General features: G+C 38.9%; 1 protein-coding gene across 1 annotated transcript in view; it reads right to left on the minus strand.

The window, feature by feature from the left end:
* Positions 1-16,671, minus strand: part of LUZP2 (leucine zipper protein 2) — a gene marked incomplete at its 5' end in the record, with an annotated part of 196,561 nt that overhangs the window by 65,136 nt on the left and 114,754 nt on the right. The window contains one exon of the mRNA XM_082000822.1: positions 1,924-1,986. Within this exon, the coding sequence (XP_081856948.1) occupies positions 1,924-1,986 (63 nt within the window). The remainder of the gene's footprint in view (positions 1-1,923; positions 1,987-16,671) is intronic.

Here is a 16,671-nt window from a genome sequence, read left to right on the forward strand (position 1 = left end):
GTAATTCTTTGGGGTAAAATTTGTTTATTTTGTGGGTTTTCTGCGCTTCCAGGGGGAGGACGTACAAAAGCTTTTAGTGCAGTCAGCCAGGTAAGATCGTCGTTAGACACAGGCTGGTAACAATCTCTACACCATAGCATCTGGGAATATTTCCCTGCCACGTGCCCCTTCCTGCTTCCTGGGAAACCGGAGGTTTGCACCATCCTGCCTTCCTCTCTCCAGGGCTCTAGATTCCCGGAGAAGAAAAGCCAGTCCCATAAGCTGTGTAGGGTCACAACTCCTGTCTACGCACCCTGACAACTGACAACAGAACTGGCTCGCCGGCCCTGTCTGCATGCAGCCTGAGAGCGCAGAACAAAGCAGGAGCTGCCTGGTCGGCAATTCTGTCCATGAAGGCTATTTGATCTAACAATTAAAAGGATACCGATCTGACGCAGTTGTTACGCTTGGTGAGCACAGCGCTTCATTGAAGAACAGAAAAAATGCACTGCATTTCTCTAGCTGCCACCACCTAACTGGCAAAACAACAAAAAAAGGATGTTCCTGTAGCATCTTTGCTTGTTCTAATGGCACTAACCCTCTAAAAAGCCACAAGTTTGCCAGGCTGATTCATAACGTCTGAGATTCTTAAGAATTTAAAATTCCCCATGATCTGCTGCCTTGAGGGTTATCTAGCTTATGTTTAGTTTTCTGAAATTCTCTGACAGCAAAGCTTGTCACACTACACTAAATTTAATTTGACCTTAGGCTTCACCCTTATTTTAAAGACGTTTATGTTGCAAATGTTAAAGGAGACATAATCAAGGAAAAGATCTTCAAGTTAATTACCAAACATTCAAGATGTTACGCAGTTAGGAAAAACAAACTTGAAAAAGAGGGGAAACCAGAAAGCTTTGTTGCGCACACTGCCAATTTTTAGCAGTAAACAAGGGAAGAAAATATATTTGTATTCATATACTGTGGTATGTTTGAAAGCAACAATGGTGATATAGGAAGGTAACACAGATTTTGACAAGCTAGCAAAAAAAACCAAACCCCTATTATTTCCTACCGTTGAAGATTTCTCAGGAAACAGTGGTTGTGGATCATTTTCAGTTAGCCTAAATAGCTAATATAACTTCAAATCACTACTTTGACCTCATATGTTTTGCTCTCCAAGTTAAAAAGAAGAACCTTTAATGAAGAAAACACGTTCAACCTTAATTATGAAAATTTCAGTCAAGAAAACTGTTACGCTTCTGTGTCATTCTGGCAAGGTGCAATGACTTCTGCAGAAGGTATATATGCAAAAAACCATGACTAAAGCAATGTAAATGAGTAAATCAGATTCACATATAGTAATATCCCCTTTCACAAAAAGTTAAATAGCTAAAGGGACTGCTTGCATGAATGCAGCTACTTGTATGTTTATGTATTTGCAAAGAGGGTTTTTGTATCACCCGCTATCTTTGCTACCTCGCTCTTCAGTAGAGGGGAGATTTCTTTCCCTGTGTTTTATAAAGTGACCTTTTTTCCTTGCAGTAATGAAACGTTCTAGGAATCAATAACACAAAATCTTCCCTGTCTCTACCAACTCTTTTTAAAAAGGCATTTAGCTATTCCTGTTTTATTCTAGGCATGGAGATGAGGGAAAGGAAGTCAGTTTTATCTGTGTTATAGATGTATAATATACACCTAAAGAGCTATATATACTTTTCATAAACATGCCCAAACTTTATTTGTCTAAAACTTGAGTTTGCAGCTCGCTGATACATTTGAGTTGCTTCTAGTGAAGTCACAGAAACAACTTGAGGCAAGAGCACTTTAGGAACACTCACCATACATGCTAGTACATAACCTCTACCAGAACCTCAGCAGAAAAGCCTTTGACTCAAACTTCTTTTGGGTATGTGAGATTTTGAACAGAGGAACCTTATTACTTACCTCTTCTGCATGAATACCACAAAGCTTGTTTCCTGACAGGAGCTTGGTTTTGAGGCTTTTGTTCTGAGAGAAGGAAAATAAAATGGAGTTTTATTACTGAGGGTTACTGAAATATTAAGGGACCCTTTAAATAATTTATCATACTAGTTTTATTTTATACATGGATAACACCTCCAAGTCACCAGGAAAGACACAGATAAGAAGACAAGATCGATACATCATGGCACAATACCCTCTCTTACAGATTTCTAAAAGGCTATGACTTTGCATTAAAAGCTGCTTTCACAGGAACAGGATTGCACACAGAAACCTTTCAAAACACTCTAGAAGTTGAAAGCAATTTACACTAGATATGCTGAGGTAAAAAAAAAGGAAAGAAAAAACCCTCTAATCCTTACCTGGTGTCAACTGCGTGGCTCAATATCATTTTCAGTAAATCATTATAACAACTGAGTAATAGGGCCAAGATCTCAGCACTCAACCTTGATGATCAAATTCATGGGATCTTTTTGCTAAATTTCATAATTTAAAACTGTAAGTAATAAAAAACTTTAGAAGGTTAGCTACCCGATAGCATTTTGCCAACTCAATATGCTTTTTCATGTAGGAGTTTTAAATGTATTTCTCCTCATTTTCAGAGAAAATAATAAACCATGATAAAATGAATTTTCAATAGCCTGGTAATTCTTTCTGCACTCCTCATTCATCCCGTAATTGACAGTCAAGGGCATAGATCTCACTGCAGTGTGCACAGTTTTCAGAACTCTTCAGAAATGTAGGTATTCAACAAGCAGATCTTCAAGTGTTGTTTATAACATGCTTACACTAAAAAGAAAGGGAAAGAACACCAAAACCAACTTCTCCTGTGCTATCAGACTGTAAGCATACCTACGGAAACCTAGCCCATCGTATTTCAGGAGTGTATGTTTTTTACTGAGTATCAATAGCTTTCTCAAATATTGTGCACAAGAACAAGCTGGCATTAGAGAAAGAAGGGTAATTCCATCCAGGACACCAGTTCAAATTTAGGTCCACGTGACACTGCAACACTGTAAGCTTTATTTCCAAAATTAGAAGCTCAGAGTTTGTCTTGAAAAAAACCTTTCTTATTAAAGTGAACGCAAAGAAACTAAAATTCCATTTGAAACCTCCGTTGCACAATTCCAAAAATAAGCAGATACGACACCATTTCACACGTTGCACTGTTGCTATCTACCGTGCACCAATACACACCACTGCAGAAACAATAAATCTTTTCCAGCTCTTGGACATGGGTGCCCAGAGTTCTGTAACATAACACAAAGGAATTGGGATGTTACTTTAAATGAGACAACCCAGATTCTGCCTCACTAAATGTGATTTACAGAGGGTGGGATGTGGGGAGGGAGAACAAATGTTGTTCTCTTTAAGTCTCACAGTTGATTATATTTTGTTTTTTATTAGAAAATTACCTTGTAGCTCATCACAGAGCAGCACCTTATTGTACTAACCGCTGTAGAAATACAGAACAAGACAACCAGCTCTGCACGAAAGGAATTGGGTGGCAGATACAAGATGAACAAAGATAAACCAAATAGAAACCAAAGAGATGAAACACACCCAGCACATCTATTGCTCACCAGGGGCACATCTAAAGAGCTATCTTGTACTGTGATCACACAGTAGATGCAATTGGTTTCACATGAAAGATCAGCATCACCTCTTGGGGTGATGGCCAAACAGATGTGCCAAAGACACTGCTTCATTAGGGAACTGCTCTTAATTAACCCAGGAAGTCAAGCCATTACTTTGTTTTGACTAACTAGCTTCATTATCCTTCCAGTCTTCCTACAGCCTGGCCACGGTCGGTTTAGGTAACAGACTCTATCCATATTTCAGAACCAAAGTGAAAAAGTAGTGATTAAAACTCATTCTTACTCATTTATCTTCCTTTTGCCAAGCATATGCTGCTGTTAAGAAATACTTCTATTAATATATTAACAGTTTGCAAGTAACTTCTACACATGCTGTTTTGAAAAGGCGCTGCAGTAACCCAGAACGTGAAGAACGGAATGCCTACCACCTCAAAAGGACATGCACTGTATTACACGGTTGTCTCAATTTCCACATTTTGTGCCAAAGTAGCCTGGCAAAAGAATATAGTTTAAAAAAAAAAAAAAAAAAACATATTTTAAGTTAGGAGATGGACTCCATTTTGGAGATCTAGCTAGGTTTAACACGATTTGCCAATATTGTCTCATCATCCAATCTACTAGCAACAAAAAAAAACCAGGGTTACCAGAATGTAGGCAAAACATTCATGATTTAATCTGCACTTAATATTTTTAGAAATGAGAGCAGGCATTAGAGGTTACAATTATCAAGAGCATAATAAGTAGGAGCTTGTCAGAGGTAGATGACAACTTCTTGCTTACAATTTGAGTGTTTATGTTGCTTAGCAAATCACATGTCACTGTCAAATATAGCTTTGCATCCTGATTAAGAGTGATAATTTTCCATAGCAGAATGTGAAGTATACCAGTAAAGACATGTGAAGTATAATAGAGCCTGATTTGGTCAGGATTCTGAATTAAATGTTTCAAAATGAAGAGTCTGATCAGGTACATATTCTGAAAGTTTGCAATAAAGGGGCTATTAAAAATCAGATCAATTAACCAACGAGATTTTTACGTTACAAATGCTTGTTGAATTAGGACAGAAGTTCTGACTTTTAAGTCTTAGATAAGAATTCAAGATGATGCTTCTTACTTTACTGTTAAACATCCTTCAAAGAACAACAACAACAAAGTTAAACTAAATAGAATTTTACACAGGTTTTCTTTCAAGCATTTTATTTGTTATGAAGTACTTCAATGGAAAACATCTTGGACATTTCCAAGATTAAAAAACAATGAAAGTTTAAGGAATGAATTAGGTGTCTGTAAACATGTCTAATAGCCTCTTTTAATATTATATAATGTTTTTAATTAGACATGGCCTTTTAGATTTAGGGAAAGGATACCATTATATTTAAACCAAACAGGTATTTTAATGTATTTGAACATCCTGGAAAGCTTATAGCACAATCTGGTAGCTGGAGTAGTCATTAAGCCAAGTTACTGTAGTATCTAATTCTTAATTTACTAAATCTTTTAACTTATTTGCACCAGACAATTTCAGTGTATCCTTAAATTCAGGTGTGGAAAACTGCTGTCAGTGGTTGCCACATGTGCAGGAACCCTGTTGTTGCTTCCCACGCAGTTGATTCTTACTGTCCTACACTCAAGAAATAGTACCACAGGTGAGTACAGCGTCTATCAGCATCCCACAAAAAAAACCAAGAGTTCTCAATGACACCTTGTCAGATTTGTTAACATATTTTTCACAGAGCTTCCATGCTGAAAATAAAAAGCTTTCTGCCTCACTCCTAAATAGATTTGTCAGTCAGTCCCTGGGCATTTTTTTTTTTTCCTTTCCTCTCGTACTGACATAATACTTGCATATTTTGTTTGAGTTCTGATTTTATTTTCAATATGTGAGACCAGGCTTGACGGAAGCTGCAGTCACTATATGAACGTTGACAGCAACCCTATATTTAGGTTGCCTAAAGATCTCCCACCAATATAAAAGCACGTAGAAGAAGCTGTAGTGCTGTAGGTGCTTTGCCAGTGTGCCTTTGGACCCTGCAAGGAAAAAAACCCTTGCCCGCTGATTAGAGGGGTAATCTAGTCCTTTCTGGTCCTCACTTTCGAAAATAACCCCTTTACTTCTGTCATTTATTCCCCCTAAATTAAAGGCCGGTAGCCAGCTAAAATAACCACCAAACATCTGAAGAGAGGCAGCTGTATGTTACTACAAAAGCAGCAATCAGGGACAGACCGAGCACATTACCTCTCCGGGGGAGGTGGAAAGAAGGAAGAAAAATAGAGAGATACGACCCCCGTAGCGTTCTTGGAAAACAACGACCACGATGCCAATGGTTCTTTCATTTCATATTGTTAGAGAATTCTACTAACTTTTACCTCAATAAAATTCAGGTCTCCTTCCCTCTCCTATCACTTTCTCTCTACAATATCAATGCATAATGGCTGAGAGGTATGATGGGTTTTTTTCAGTGTGTGGGGTTTTTTTATTTATTCCTATCTCCCTGTTAGAAAACTTGGACAAAGGTTTAAAAAGAAAAGCACAAACTAGACACTTAAAAGCTCAACAGAAGCACTTTCACAATTGCGGTTTTGGTTCCTTCCTTTTCTGCAAACTCATTTTATTGAAATCATTATGTAGCTACATATTGTATTTTTCATCATATCCCCTCCTCATTTAGCATATACAATAAACACCCCATGAGGCACGAGTCATGGTTTATAGGCATTGTTAAATGCGACAGACCACCCCGGGTCCAGTTTAAAGGGGTTTACCATCACTGTAACATTTATCTGATGTATCATATATCCTACTTACAGAAGGGTAAAATTATGCCACTGATGTAAAAGGCACAGATTTTCAGATGCCATTTCTTAACCTTAGGTCATCTTGACCTCTGGCCACACAGGTGAGTGCTTTAATACTCTTATGTTTATGTTCCATAGTTTGAAACGCCAGTGTTACCCCATTGAACAGCATCAAGATCTCAATCCAGGACGAACGATACAATGAAGGCACCATCAGTACAAAACAAGTTTAGTTTGCCTGCTAGCCTTTGAAAGCATGAGGACACAAAGTATGTTCAAGGAAAGAAAATAATTTTCTTTCTCAGAAAATTATTCCCAGCAATCAACTTCAATTCAGACATTTTATCTGAGGGCTGACAGCAGTGGTTTGTTGTACAGAAGATAAATTTGGCTCTGCCTCCCCTTGATGAATAGCATAGCACAAATCAAACCATGCTGAGCCCCTGCTCATCATTGGCACATTTCTCTCTTTAAAAAAAAAAAAAAAAAAAGCAACAACAAAAAAACAAACCCAAGAACAACAAAAAACCAGGATTCTGCCCAGCAGGACTGTCAGGGCCAATTGCCAAGATGAACCGTTTTCTACCTCCTGTTAAACCAAAGCAGTTCACTGCACCCTTAGGAGAGAAATCAGAAGGTAGCGACAGACCAAAATCAAATATCTGGACTTATCTGATATCGCAACATATTGATACCCATTTTGCTTTGGATATTAGCTTTGTATTTCATGACGATGAAAAATGTTTTATGTAGCATGAAACAGTGCAACTGCTTTAATCCCAGCAGGGTTGGCTCAGCCCTTCATCTTTCCGAGACAGATAAATTGAGTTTCCTGCACTCTACTCTGTGAGGTTTTTCAGATAAGACCTTAAGAACTGCAGTGCTACCTTTCCTTCATGGACAGTGAAGACATTGCGACTTTTTGTAAGAGGAAGAGTTTGCCTTGATATCCTTGAGGATGTTTTAGACTCTTTTTCCCCACAGTTTTTCACTGGTCAAGTGTGCCAAACAACCGCAGGACTCTGCCCCGTCAGTGTATTTCTGATGTACTGATGACACATACATGAAGTGCACGTTTTTCCCATCTGTCTGGATCCAAACTCAGAAAGCGCCAGTGTCCTTTGAGCTCTGAATCCCTGGGACAAGCCCACTGTCACCACGGCCAGGCTTCAGCCCCTCCGTGCCCAGAAATGCCCTCCGACACCTCTGCCTGCGCTGTATTTAGGAGGCACATGCAACACCACGCACGTCGCACTGCTGCCGCTGTAAGCTGAGGCATATTTGGACTTTCCACGTCCTGTTTTGTTGGATTTTTTTCTGTAACCTGTGCCCCCGTCTCACACTACAGATAAAGGCACATAAGAGCAAGCTTCCCCAAACAAGCTTCCCTCTGCATGCCTATCCCTTTTAACACTAGAGCTATTTTTTCTCCTGAAATCCAGGTGGTCTAGCTGAGCTGAAGGAGTTGATAGCAACACACAAAAATCCTCTATTAGAGCTTTTCGCAAGAGTTTTGTGTTGGGTGTCACAGGTAGAGCTGCTTACAAGCACACTGTTTCCATGACCCCCCCAGGCACGCAGGGGAAGCCCAGACACCGACAGAGCCTTCTGCTGAACTGAGCACGCACTGTTGCTGTTTATTTGAGAAGCGCTGTGTCCACAGCTCCTTCCAAACATTAAGCCGGAATAACTCGTGCTCCAGGGAAGCACACAGCGCAAAGGAAGGTCAGAGCCAGGAAATACGCCCAGGCACACAGAGCTCCCTCCTGAGAAAACCAGGTTGTGTTAGCATTCCTCCATCTTTGCGCACGTGTGACAATTACGGACAGCGATAGCCCAACTTCATACCAAAGGCTCCGCTCCAGCAAACGAGCTATTCCTTACGTCTGAGGCACAGGACGCCCTGCAATTGCGGCCCATATGATCCCATTGGGTAAAGCTGGAACGCAACGCCAGTATCTTCTACTCTGTGCTTCATCAGCTGCCCAACGTTCACCGGATGACACCACCGATAACTTCGGGCAACTGCTCCCACACGCACCGCTGCCGCTCAAGTCCCGCCTTGCATGAAGTTTATTGCAGGTAACCTCTACTGTTGCTGTGCATCACCTCCGAATCCCTCCGCTAAGGAAGTTTTGTTTGTTTTGCACTAGTGGAGAGGCACGAGCCTGGCTGAAGACGTTTCTTAGGCACGGCTGCAACCGTGGTTTTGTTGCGTCATAAAACAGTTGCTGTAACAATGACAGCATAATGTTAAATGAACCAGAGTAAGGATATATAGAGTAACAGTAATAAAAAGTATGCATTTTGAATATTTGGGGGTTTTTTTCCCCAATCTCCTTATCTATTTCTCTAAATGTAAACATGAGAAGATAAATACACATGCATATATATATTTAAAGTCATAACAAACTAACGCATTGCAGCATCTCAGATTAGATCCAGTATAGACAGTAACTTTTTAGGCACATTCCCACCTGATCATGCAAAAAAACTGGGAAGTATAACACAGGAAAAAATTGTAGCACATGTTGAGATTTAAGTCCATTGTAAATATGGAACAGATTGGGGTGTAAATGTGAGCCTGCCTACCACTCAAAGGGAAACAGCAGCTTAGAGGCAGTCAGAAGTTTTTTTATGCATTTCTTCTGTTGCCTAACAAAATTGTTATGCAAATACAAAGTAAGTCTTCTTTGATCTAGCCTTCCTCACACATATGCTCTCTCCTCAGAATCTTTTCATATATTTCAACTTTTTAATGTTTCCACACAGCAAGACTAAACACCGGCTACTCCGTAAAAGCTCATCTCTACAAAAATTAATGGTTTAGATGGGATTTGTGTCTCTAAGGCACAAATCACGAATAGCTTCCATGGAAGATGTTTAATGTTAATGTGCAGTGACTTAATAGGAAGGTTTAATTCACAGTCCAGTTGCCATCAGCATTAGTATTTGCATCACTCGGTTGCCTAGATAAGTAGTTGCAGACCAAAGCCCAGTCATCCATAGACATGTAGCTCTTCTTGTGTCTGAGACTCCATTCAGAACACAGGTAAATACAGGAGTATCAGACTAGCAGGAGATTCCCTTCCCCTGCGCACGATGAAGTGTTTAAGCGCTGTTCAAGGGCAGTTGGATTTAAGATGTCCTCCACCCTTGTTAGTCCCTGACAAACCATTAGCATTCTGAGCAGGATTAGAGAACTGCTGCTATGTTTTAAAACTGTAACATTTTTACAGAATGAGTTAAGATGCTGATTTTCCATAGCAGTCTTTCATATTTTATATAGTCTTTTTATATTTTATATTAAAAATGTGTGATGGGATCATAAGGCAGTTACTCAGTCACCAGCTATCTGGCAGTCTCTTCAGGTAAAAAAAAAAAAGGCTGAAAAACTCTTTAAAAATTCTGATCAAATTAGAGACACTAATTTTAGTAATGACTACTACATTTAAACTATTTGCACTACATTTAAAAATGCGGGGTTTGTTTTTTCATTCTTTTTAGCCCATATTTTGGATTGTGTGTCTCCCAGTCACAATGGATTTTGCTCTACGTCTCTCATCTAAGGTGAGGTTTATTTCCTGTCCAGTCCTCACAGTTAGAATCACTTGGAGAATGATGCCTACTCAGAATACTGCAATTTATTCACGGTGAACAGTCATTCTGGAGCTATCCTCATTCCTTCTATTTGCCAGGTGGAATTCCGTGGCTTTGCTATAACCTGCAAGCAGCTTGTCTCTCCCCACTACCACCTCCATGTACCAATAAAATAAAATAAAATCATAGAATCATAGCACATCTTGAGATCCCGAGTCGAAAGGGACCCCAAAGGATCACTGAATCTAACTCCTTGCTCCTTGCAGGACTGCCTAGCACTAAACCAGATGCTGAGAGCATCTAAACTGAGCACGCTAAACAAAAAGCATCGTCCAGATGCTCCTTGAACAAGCTTGGTACCATGACCACTTCCGTGGGAAGCCTGTTCCAGTGACTGACCACCCTCTCAGTGAAGAATCTTTTCCTAATATCCAACTTTAACTTCCGCTGACACAGCTTGATTCCATTTCCAGATGTAAATAAAAGAAATGTAAATAAAATTAAATAATTTTTTTTTAAAAAAAGAGCGCACTGGAGACAAATCAGCACTGTAAAAGGAAGATTATAGTACACTGAAACTTCTCTACTACTTGGGAACTTGCTTCACTCTTCCTTAATTCAACGCTTTTCTTCTTATCGGAAATAACTGAAATTTGGCAACTTTTCATGCTTGCCAAAACACACATCTGAACATTAATATTCTGCCAGAGCTTGCAAACGTATATCCACAGACAAAAATTGTTTTTAGAAAAAATAAAGCAAGTTCCTGAACGACTATGTTTTTTTATAGGGTTTAGATGCAATATCAAATGCTTGTCCACACGATCTTTTCTATGCATGTTTTAAATAGTTCTGGGGGGAAAAAAAAAAATCTCTCAATCGCTCATCATTCGAAAACGGGGGATTTTTATGTTACAGCAATGAATCAGTGTACTGGACCAAGTATTATTTTTTTCTTCCAGGGTGGTTTTTTTGATTGCAAGAGGTCAGGGCCATTTATCTTCCTTATCTCTGAGTAAAGATAGCTCATGCTGGGAAGAGGATACACAAAAATATTTATTGGGACTCTTAATTTTCCATTACACCTTTCTGTCATTGCAGCAGGACTTCGTTATGGGAAAGAAAATGCCATTTCTAATTCTTTCCATGTCAGATATTCTAATTAGAAACATAACAGCATATTAAATACAGAATCCCAGTTTACAGAATTTGTATCTGAAATTAAAGGTAATTGCTTATGCCACGCAAGATTACCTAGAGAAGAAACCTGGCAATTTTTTGATCTTTCCCTTTGGTAGAGGTGGCTGAGTGCCCTGGGGATGGTTTGTGGGATCAATAAAGCAGAACATCCACTTAGATAGATTTTAGCCTGAAGCTCCTTCTTTTCATTTGTTCAACATTTATGAACAGAATGGTGAAAAGAAGCTGCTGGTGCTGCTGCAAGCTGCAGGTTAGGCTTAAAAAAACCAAAAGTGCTCAGTGAGAGCTCTATTAAAGCAAGGTCACAGAAACTGAAAGAGCATGCTGAATGTGACCAAACATCTAAATAAAAATAATCTAAATAAAAGACGCATTTCTGACTTCCAAAAAACCCAAACTCCTCTATCACCAAAAGAGTGAAGGGTCATACTGGTTACACTTGGTTTTACAACTTCATTTTTTCTGTTGTACCAGCAGCAGGGGATGAAATGCTGCATTAAGCATATTTTAGATCCTTGCACATTTGCATCCCAGAATTGTCAACATCTGTCTTAAAACATAAATGGCATAGTTATGAAAGGAGAAGGGCAGGACATGACTAAGGAATACATTTATGCTGCTCTCTGTGGAGTCATATCACTCAGCTTCCCTTTAACATTAATAGGCTCTGTCTCCTGAATTCTCTCAGTAGCAGTGCACCAAGTATTTGTTGTTACAGAACTTTTTGGCCAATATATTTAATTTTTAAAAGAAGCTTTGCCTGTACGATCTACAGATATGTAAAATATAAATCATCAGTTTTGATGATATCTTTCAATCAGGGAATAGATATCCCTGAGGCAGTTTTACTGGATTGATTCACATACTAAACTTATTTCCAGCATGCTGGGCTCATTCAATATACCGAGATGCACGTACCTACATCATAGGTACTAGATAATACCAGTTCCTTGCTTCTGTCCTGGTATGGTCTATCCCCTCTTACAGAATACAAAGTGATTTCTAGAAGTATAATAATTTTCATGTGAGGATATTTCAGTGCTTTCTAAAACATGCTTTTCAATTCAAAATTCCATGCCGACATTATCAGTAGTGCTACAGGGTTTGGAAGGTGAGACGTTTTGTAAAGACAGAGTTCCTATCGGGAGGCAATGCAATGCTGGCGCCATCTTTGGAATAGATGTAGAAATTAATTCACATTCTCTTGTACCTTGCTAAGAAAATCATGGTAGCAATTTACCACAATCAGTGTAAATGGAGCAAAACCATTAGCCACACCATTTGCCTTCAAGACATCAGAAACGTAACCTCAATACCACCCACTGTTCTACTATATCATATGCAGGCAGCAACAGAAGCACAAGCTATATAGATATTTAAAGCTGGCAGGACATGAGAGATCTTCAGCCTTGAAGTGGCCCAGTTGCATTAGCAGGGACACTGTGCTGTCTATAAGCAGCACAGAGTAAATCAGTAAATAGCTCAGTAATACAAACGTAGACACGGGACAGTTTGCATAGGCAATTACGGGTATTCACACAATCATTAAGGTTGGAAAGGACCTTCAAGATCATCAAGTCCAGCCATCAACCCAACACCACCATGCCCACTAAAACATGTCCTGAAGTGCCACATCTACATGTTTTTTGAACACTTCCAGAGATGGTGACTCCACCACTTCCCTAGGCAGCCTGTTCCAATGCTTGACCACTCTCTCCGTAAAGAAATTTTTCCTAATATCCAATCTAAACCTCCCCTGGCACAACTTGAGGCCATTTCCTCTCATCCTATCACTAACCCCAGTTCCCTCAGCCGCTCCTCATCAGACTTGTGCTCCAGACCCCTCACCAGCTTCGTTGCCTTCTCTTGACACACTCCAGCACCTCAATGTCCTTCTTGTAGTGAGGGGTCCAAAACTGAACACAGTATTCGAGGTGCGGCCTCACCAGTGCCGAGTACGGGGCACGATCACTTCCCTGCTCAAATCAGGGAATTCTTAATCTACTGGCACAGAACTCTAGTTGTCATTAATCTTTAATTGTTTCCTAAAAGTCATTCAGCAAGATGAAGAGAAGTCAGAAGTAAGATCTAATTCAGAGGACCTGGCTGACATTTTTTGAGCCATTAACAGTATTTCTTCAGGAATCACTGACCTAGCCATGATAGCAAACTTACTTCTTTTTGCCAGGATCCCTCCTCTTGGGAAGGGAGGAGGAAATGAGTTTATCCTAATTCAAACTGAATTATTTTTTCATGTTATTGAAAAGTGTTTCCCCCTATTTAAGCTCAGTACAGCAATATATGACACAGATACTTCATATAGGCTTCTAAGGGTTCTTAGGAAAATGTTTAAAAAGGCTCTGAGTACAGCTTCAACTTCTTTGGTTTCTGAGAGTAAATAACATATCTATAAACGAGCTAAATATTTCCAGAAAAAAAATTAGAAACAATAAATGATATTTCAGTGATAAATTGAAGACGTTAAAGACCATCATAAAAAAGCTGAAGACAACATTTCTTAGTACTTTATAGGAGAGCCTAATCAATCACGTGGAAGTGGGACATCCTTCCTCTAAGAACATCTGGAATCTGGTCAGCTGCCTGGTGATCTGCTAATCAGTTCCTATTTCTGACAGGAATATCTCCTTTTCATTAATGCTGCCATAAATATAGACTTGAGTGAATATCTCAAAGTCAAGGGAGGGTTTCAGTGAGACCTGGGGTCATGCCGTAAAATCGTAAAAAAATTATCTTACAAAATAAACATATTCTTACTCATTTTTAGAATTATTTTTTTGTGATAACGCAAAGTTCTTTGAAATTATTCGCACTGTAGATATACTATTACATTTTTTCATGTTGATGACTTGATTCAGCATTGATGTTCAGCAAAGGACAAAGGGAATTTGCTGATGATTTACCTTAGACAATATATAATTAAACAACAACTGTGAAATTACACAGACCACAATTCTGAATTATATAAAAAGGACAAAGCCCCAAATATTTAAGTATCAAAGCACACGTGTTGGTTTCTGCTCTGAATCTCTGCCCAGCAGGCCATAACATTTGATAAAGACACACCCCCAAACTTTGGCAGTGAACTGTCCCTACCAAAGGAAAGCACACTCTCTATATACCGTTGCTATATCTTTTAATATACACTGAAAAGTAAGGCAGTATTCAAAAGAAGTCTTCTCTCTAACCTTACTGTTAGCCTTTACTGTTATCTCCTGGCATCCTGCTTTTGTGCACATTCCAAATGGCATCTATTATTGATAACATTCTCTGAACAGCTGCATCGATGTGCAAGCTGCAAAAAGTAATTTGCCTCGAAGTACTGGGGCCATTTACTTATTTAAATGTCAAAAAATATTCTATAATCCTTTATTAAATTCATATTTTGTTCCATATTGTTTCTGCAACAAATCAAGTTTCGGACTGCCTGATACCAAATTTCCTCTAAACCCACTTTCATAAATTGGTTCATAATCCATTCAGTTCCAGTTACTATTTTATGTCAGGACCTCAGCCATGAGTCCAGTTATGTTGCAGCGCTTAGCATGCTAAATTAGCATCCCTAAACCAGCATCTTTCCTTTCGTTGCCATACTTTCACCTTCCCAAAGCAGAGGACAAATGGCAGAATGTATTTCATTCTGATCTAACTGTCCTTTGATCATCTTAGACAAGTCTTGATGAGACCAAAACCCTTAAATTTTTAGGGAAATTTCCCAAATAAAAATACAATGTTTCATCCAGTCTACTAGACTAGCTTTAGTCCGATGATGTGTCAAGTGTAAATGTACACATTACATTTTGTAAATAATAATGTGTGTAGTGACGCCGCAAATGGTGTAGTAAAGACAACTGATGAATTAGAAGAAAGAACAAGCTTGTGATATCAATGATGAACTGTACATGTTCAACTCCATACACACACAGGAGAAGTTAGATGGGAAAAGCTTTGCCTACCTTAATGTCACAGACCATACGTTAGTCATCCAACAAATGTAAAGATCTGTACAGTCAAAATGTGTCACGACAAAAAGCGGTTTTAAATAGAAAGCAAACATAGCCACGAATAATCTGACATTTAATCTACAGTCTTGCAATTACATGGTTATGTTGCTATGTTGTACAGGTCATATCAATCACACTGTCTCTAAGATTTCATTTCAACAATGGAAGACTTAGACATGGCAAATGGAGACATGGAGTGCTTTGGAAAGCATGGCAAGACCTAATAACAGAGAACAGAACATGCATGTCAATGGAAATTGTAGGATGTACTGAGTCTTCACCTCCTGACAACAACCAGTATCTGTAAAGTAAGACTAAGGAATTATTCCTTCTACAGCAGGTAGCAATAAAAAGACCTTGCTTTCAAGGCCTGACTCTGTGTTAGCAAAGTATTTACAATCTTCTCTGAAGACGTTTGAAAGGAACTGCATGATTTTACATCCGTCTTTGAATGGCATCACAGTTTAAACTATTTAGCACAAAAAGCATACTTTGGTAAGCAATACAGCCAGTAAAACAATAGCATGTTCTTACCTTCCAGAGGCTGCTCTGCTTTTAAGCACGGGAGACTGGTTTGCAAATGGAAAGTCTCTGTAAGTAGTCTGTTTTTCCTTACTTTAATAATTGCAAAAAAAAAAAAAAATCAGCATCAACTGTCAAAATGTTATTAGCCAACATTGTATTTAATTCAATAATTTGAGAAATGGTATTTACAAAATGTGTTTGGCTGTGTTTTCTGCAGCTTAAGTCTAGTCTATGTACATTGGCAAGGTATTTTTAGGACAGGAAACATGCTTTATGAGAAACAGAGACTTGCCATTTTCTAGATTTATGATCTTTGTTATTTTGCTGGATAGCATGTTAATGATAATACCAATTATTTTGATATTGATTCCTCTAAACCTGCACAGGACCTTTCATGCTAAAAATAGAACCAAACAATCTGTGGAGTAAGATAGCTCTTCACTTCTCTCATCTCAACAAAGCCACTAAAATATTCAGAAGACCCTGAATGTGCATAAGGAATATTTATGTTGCTGCTTGAGATTATCATGATACAAAATATTTTGCTAAATGTGGTAACTGATGCATAAAATTACATCAGAACGGCTAAAAAAAAGTGCCTACTTGCACTTTCTCCAGATTCCTTCTGGATTCAGAACTAACATGGGAAAACACTACATGCTGATGGATTGGAAAACTTGAAGAAAGCTTATGCACCTGGAGAACTACTATGAAAGCTTTAGAAACTTCATCTAGTTGGGACTAAAACGTTGCACATCCCAAAACAAAAGGAGGAAGGCAAATCGATTCTAAGACCGACCAGGAAAACCAGATGAGACTCAGCCAGATAGTCTGTCCTTTGAGGACTGCATCAGTATGTGCAATGTCAGTCATGAGCTGAACACATCCCATGCCCTCAGACATCGCTCACCAGCGCTGGCTAACCACATCAAGTACGCGCTGACGTGACAAGTGACGACAAAGCTATGTGT

Source organism: Phaethon aethereus (genome assembly GCF_964289735.1).
Source record: "Phaethon aethereus genome assembly, chromosome: 5".
Taxonomy (NCBI): domain Eukaryota; kingdom Metazoa; phylum Chordata; class Aves; order Phaethontiformes; family Phaethontidae; genus Phaethon; species Phaethon aethereus.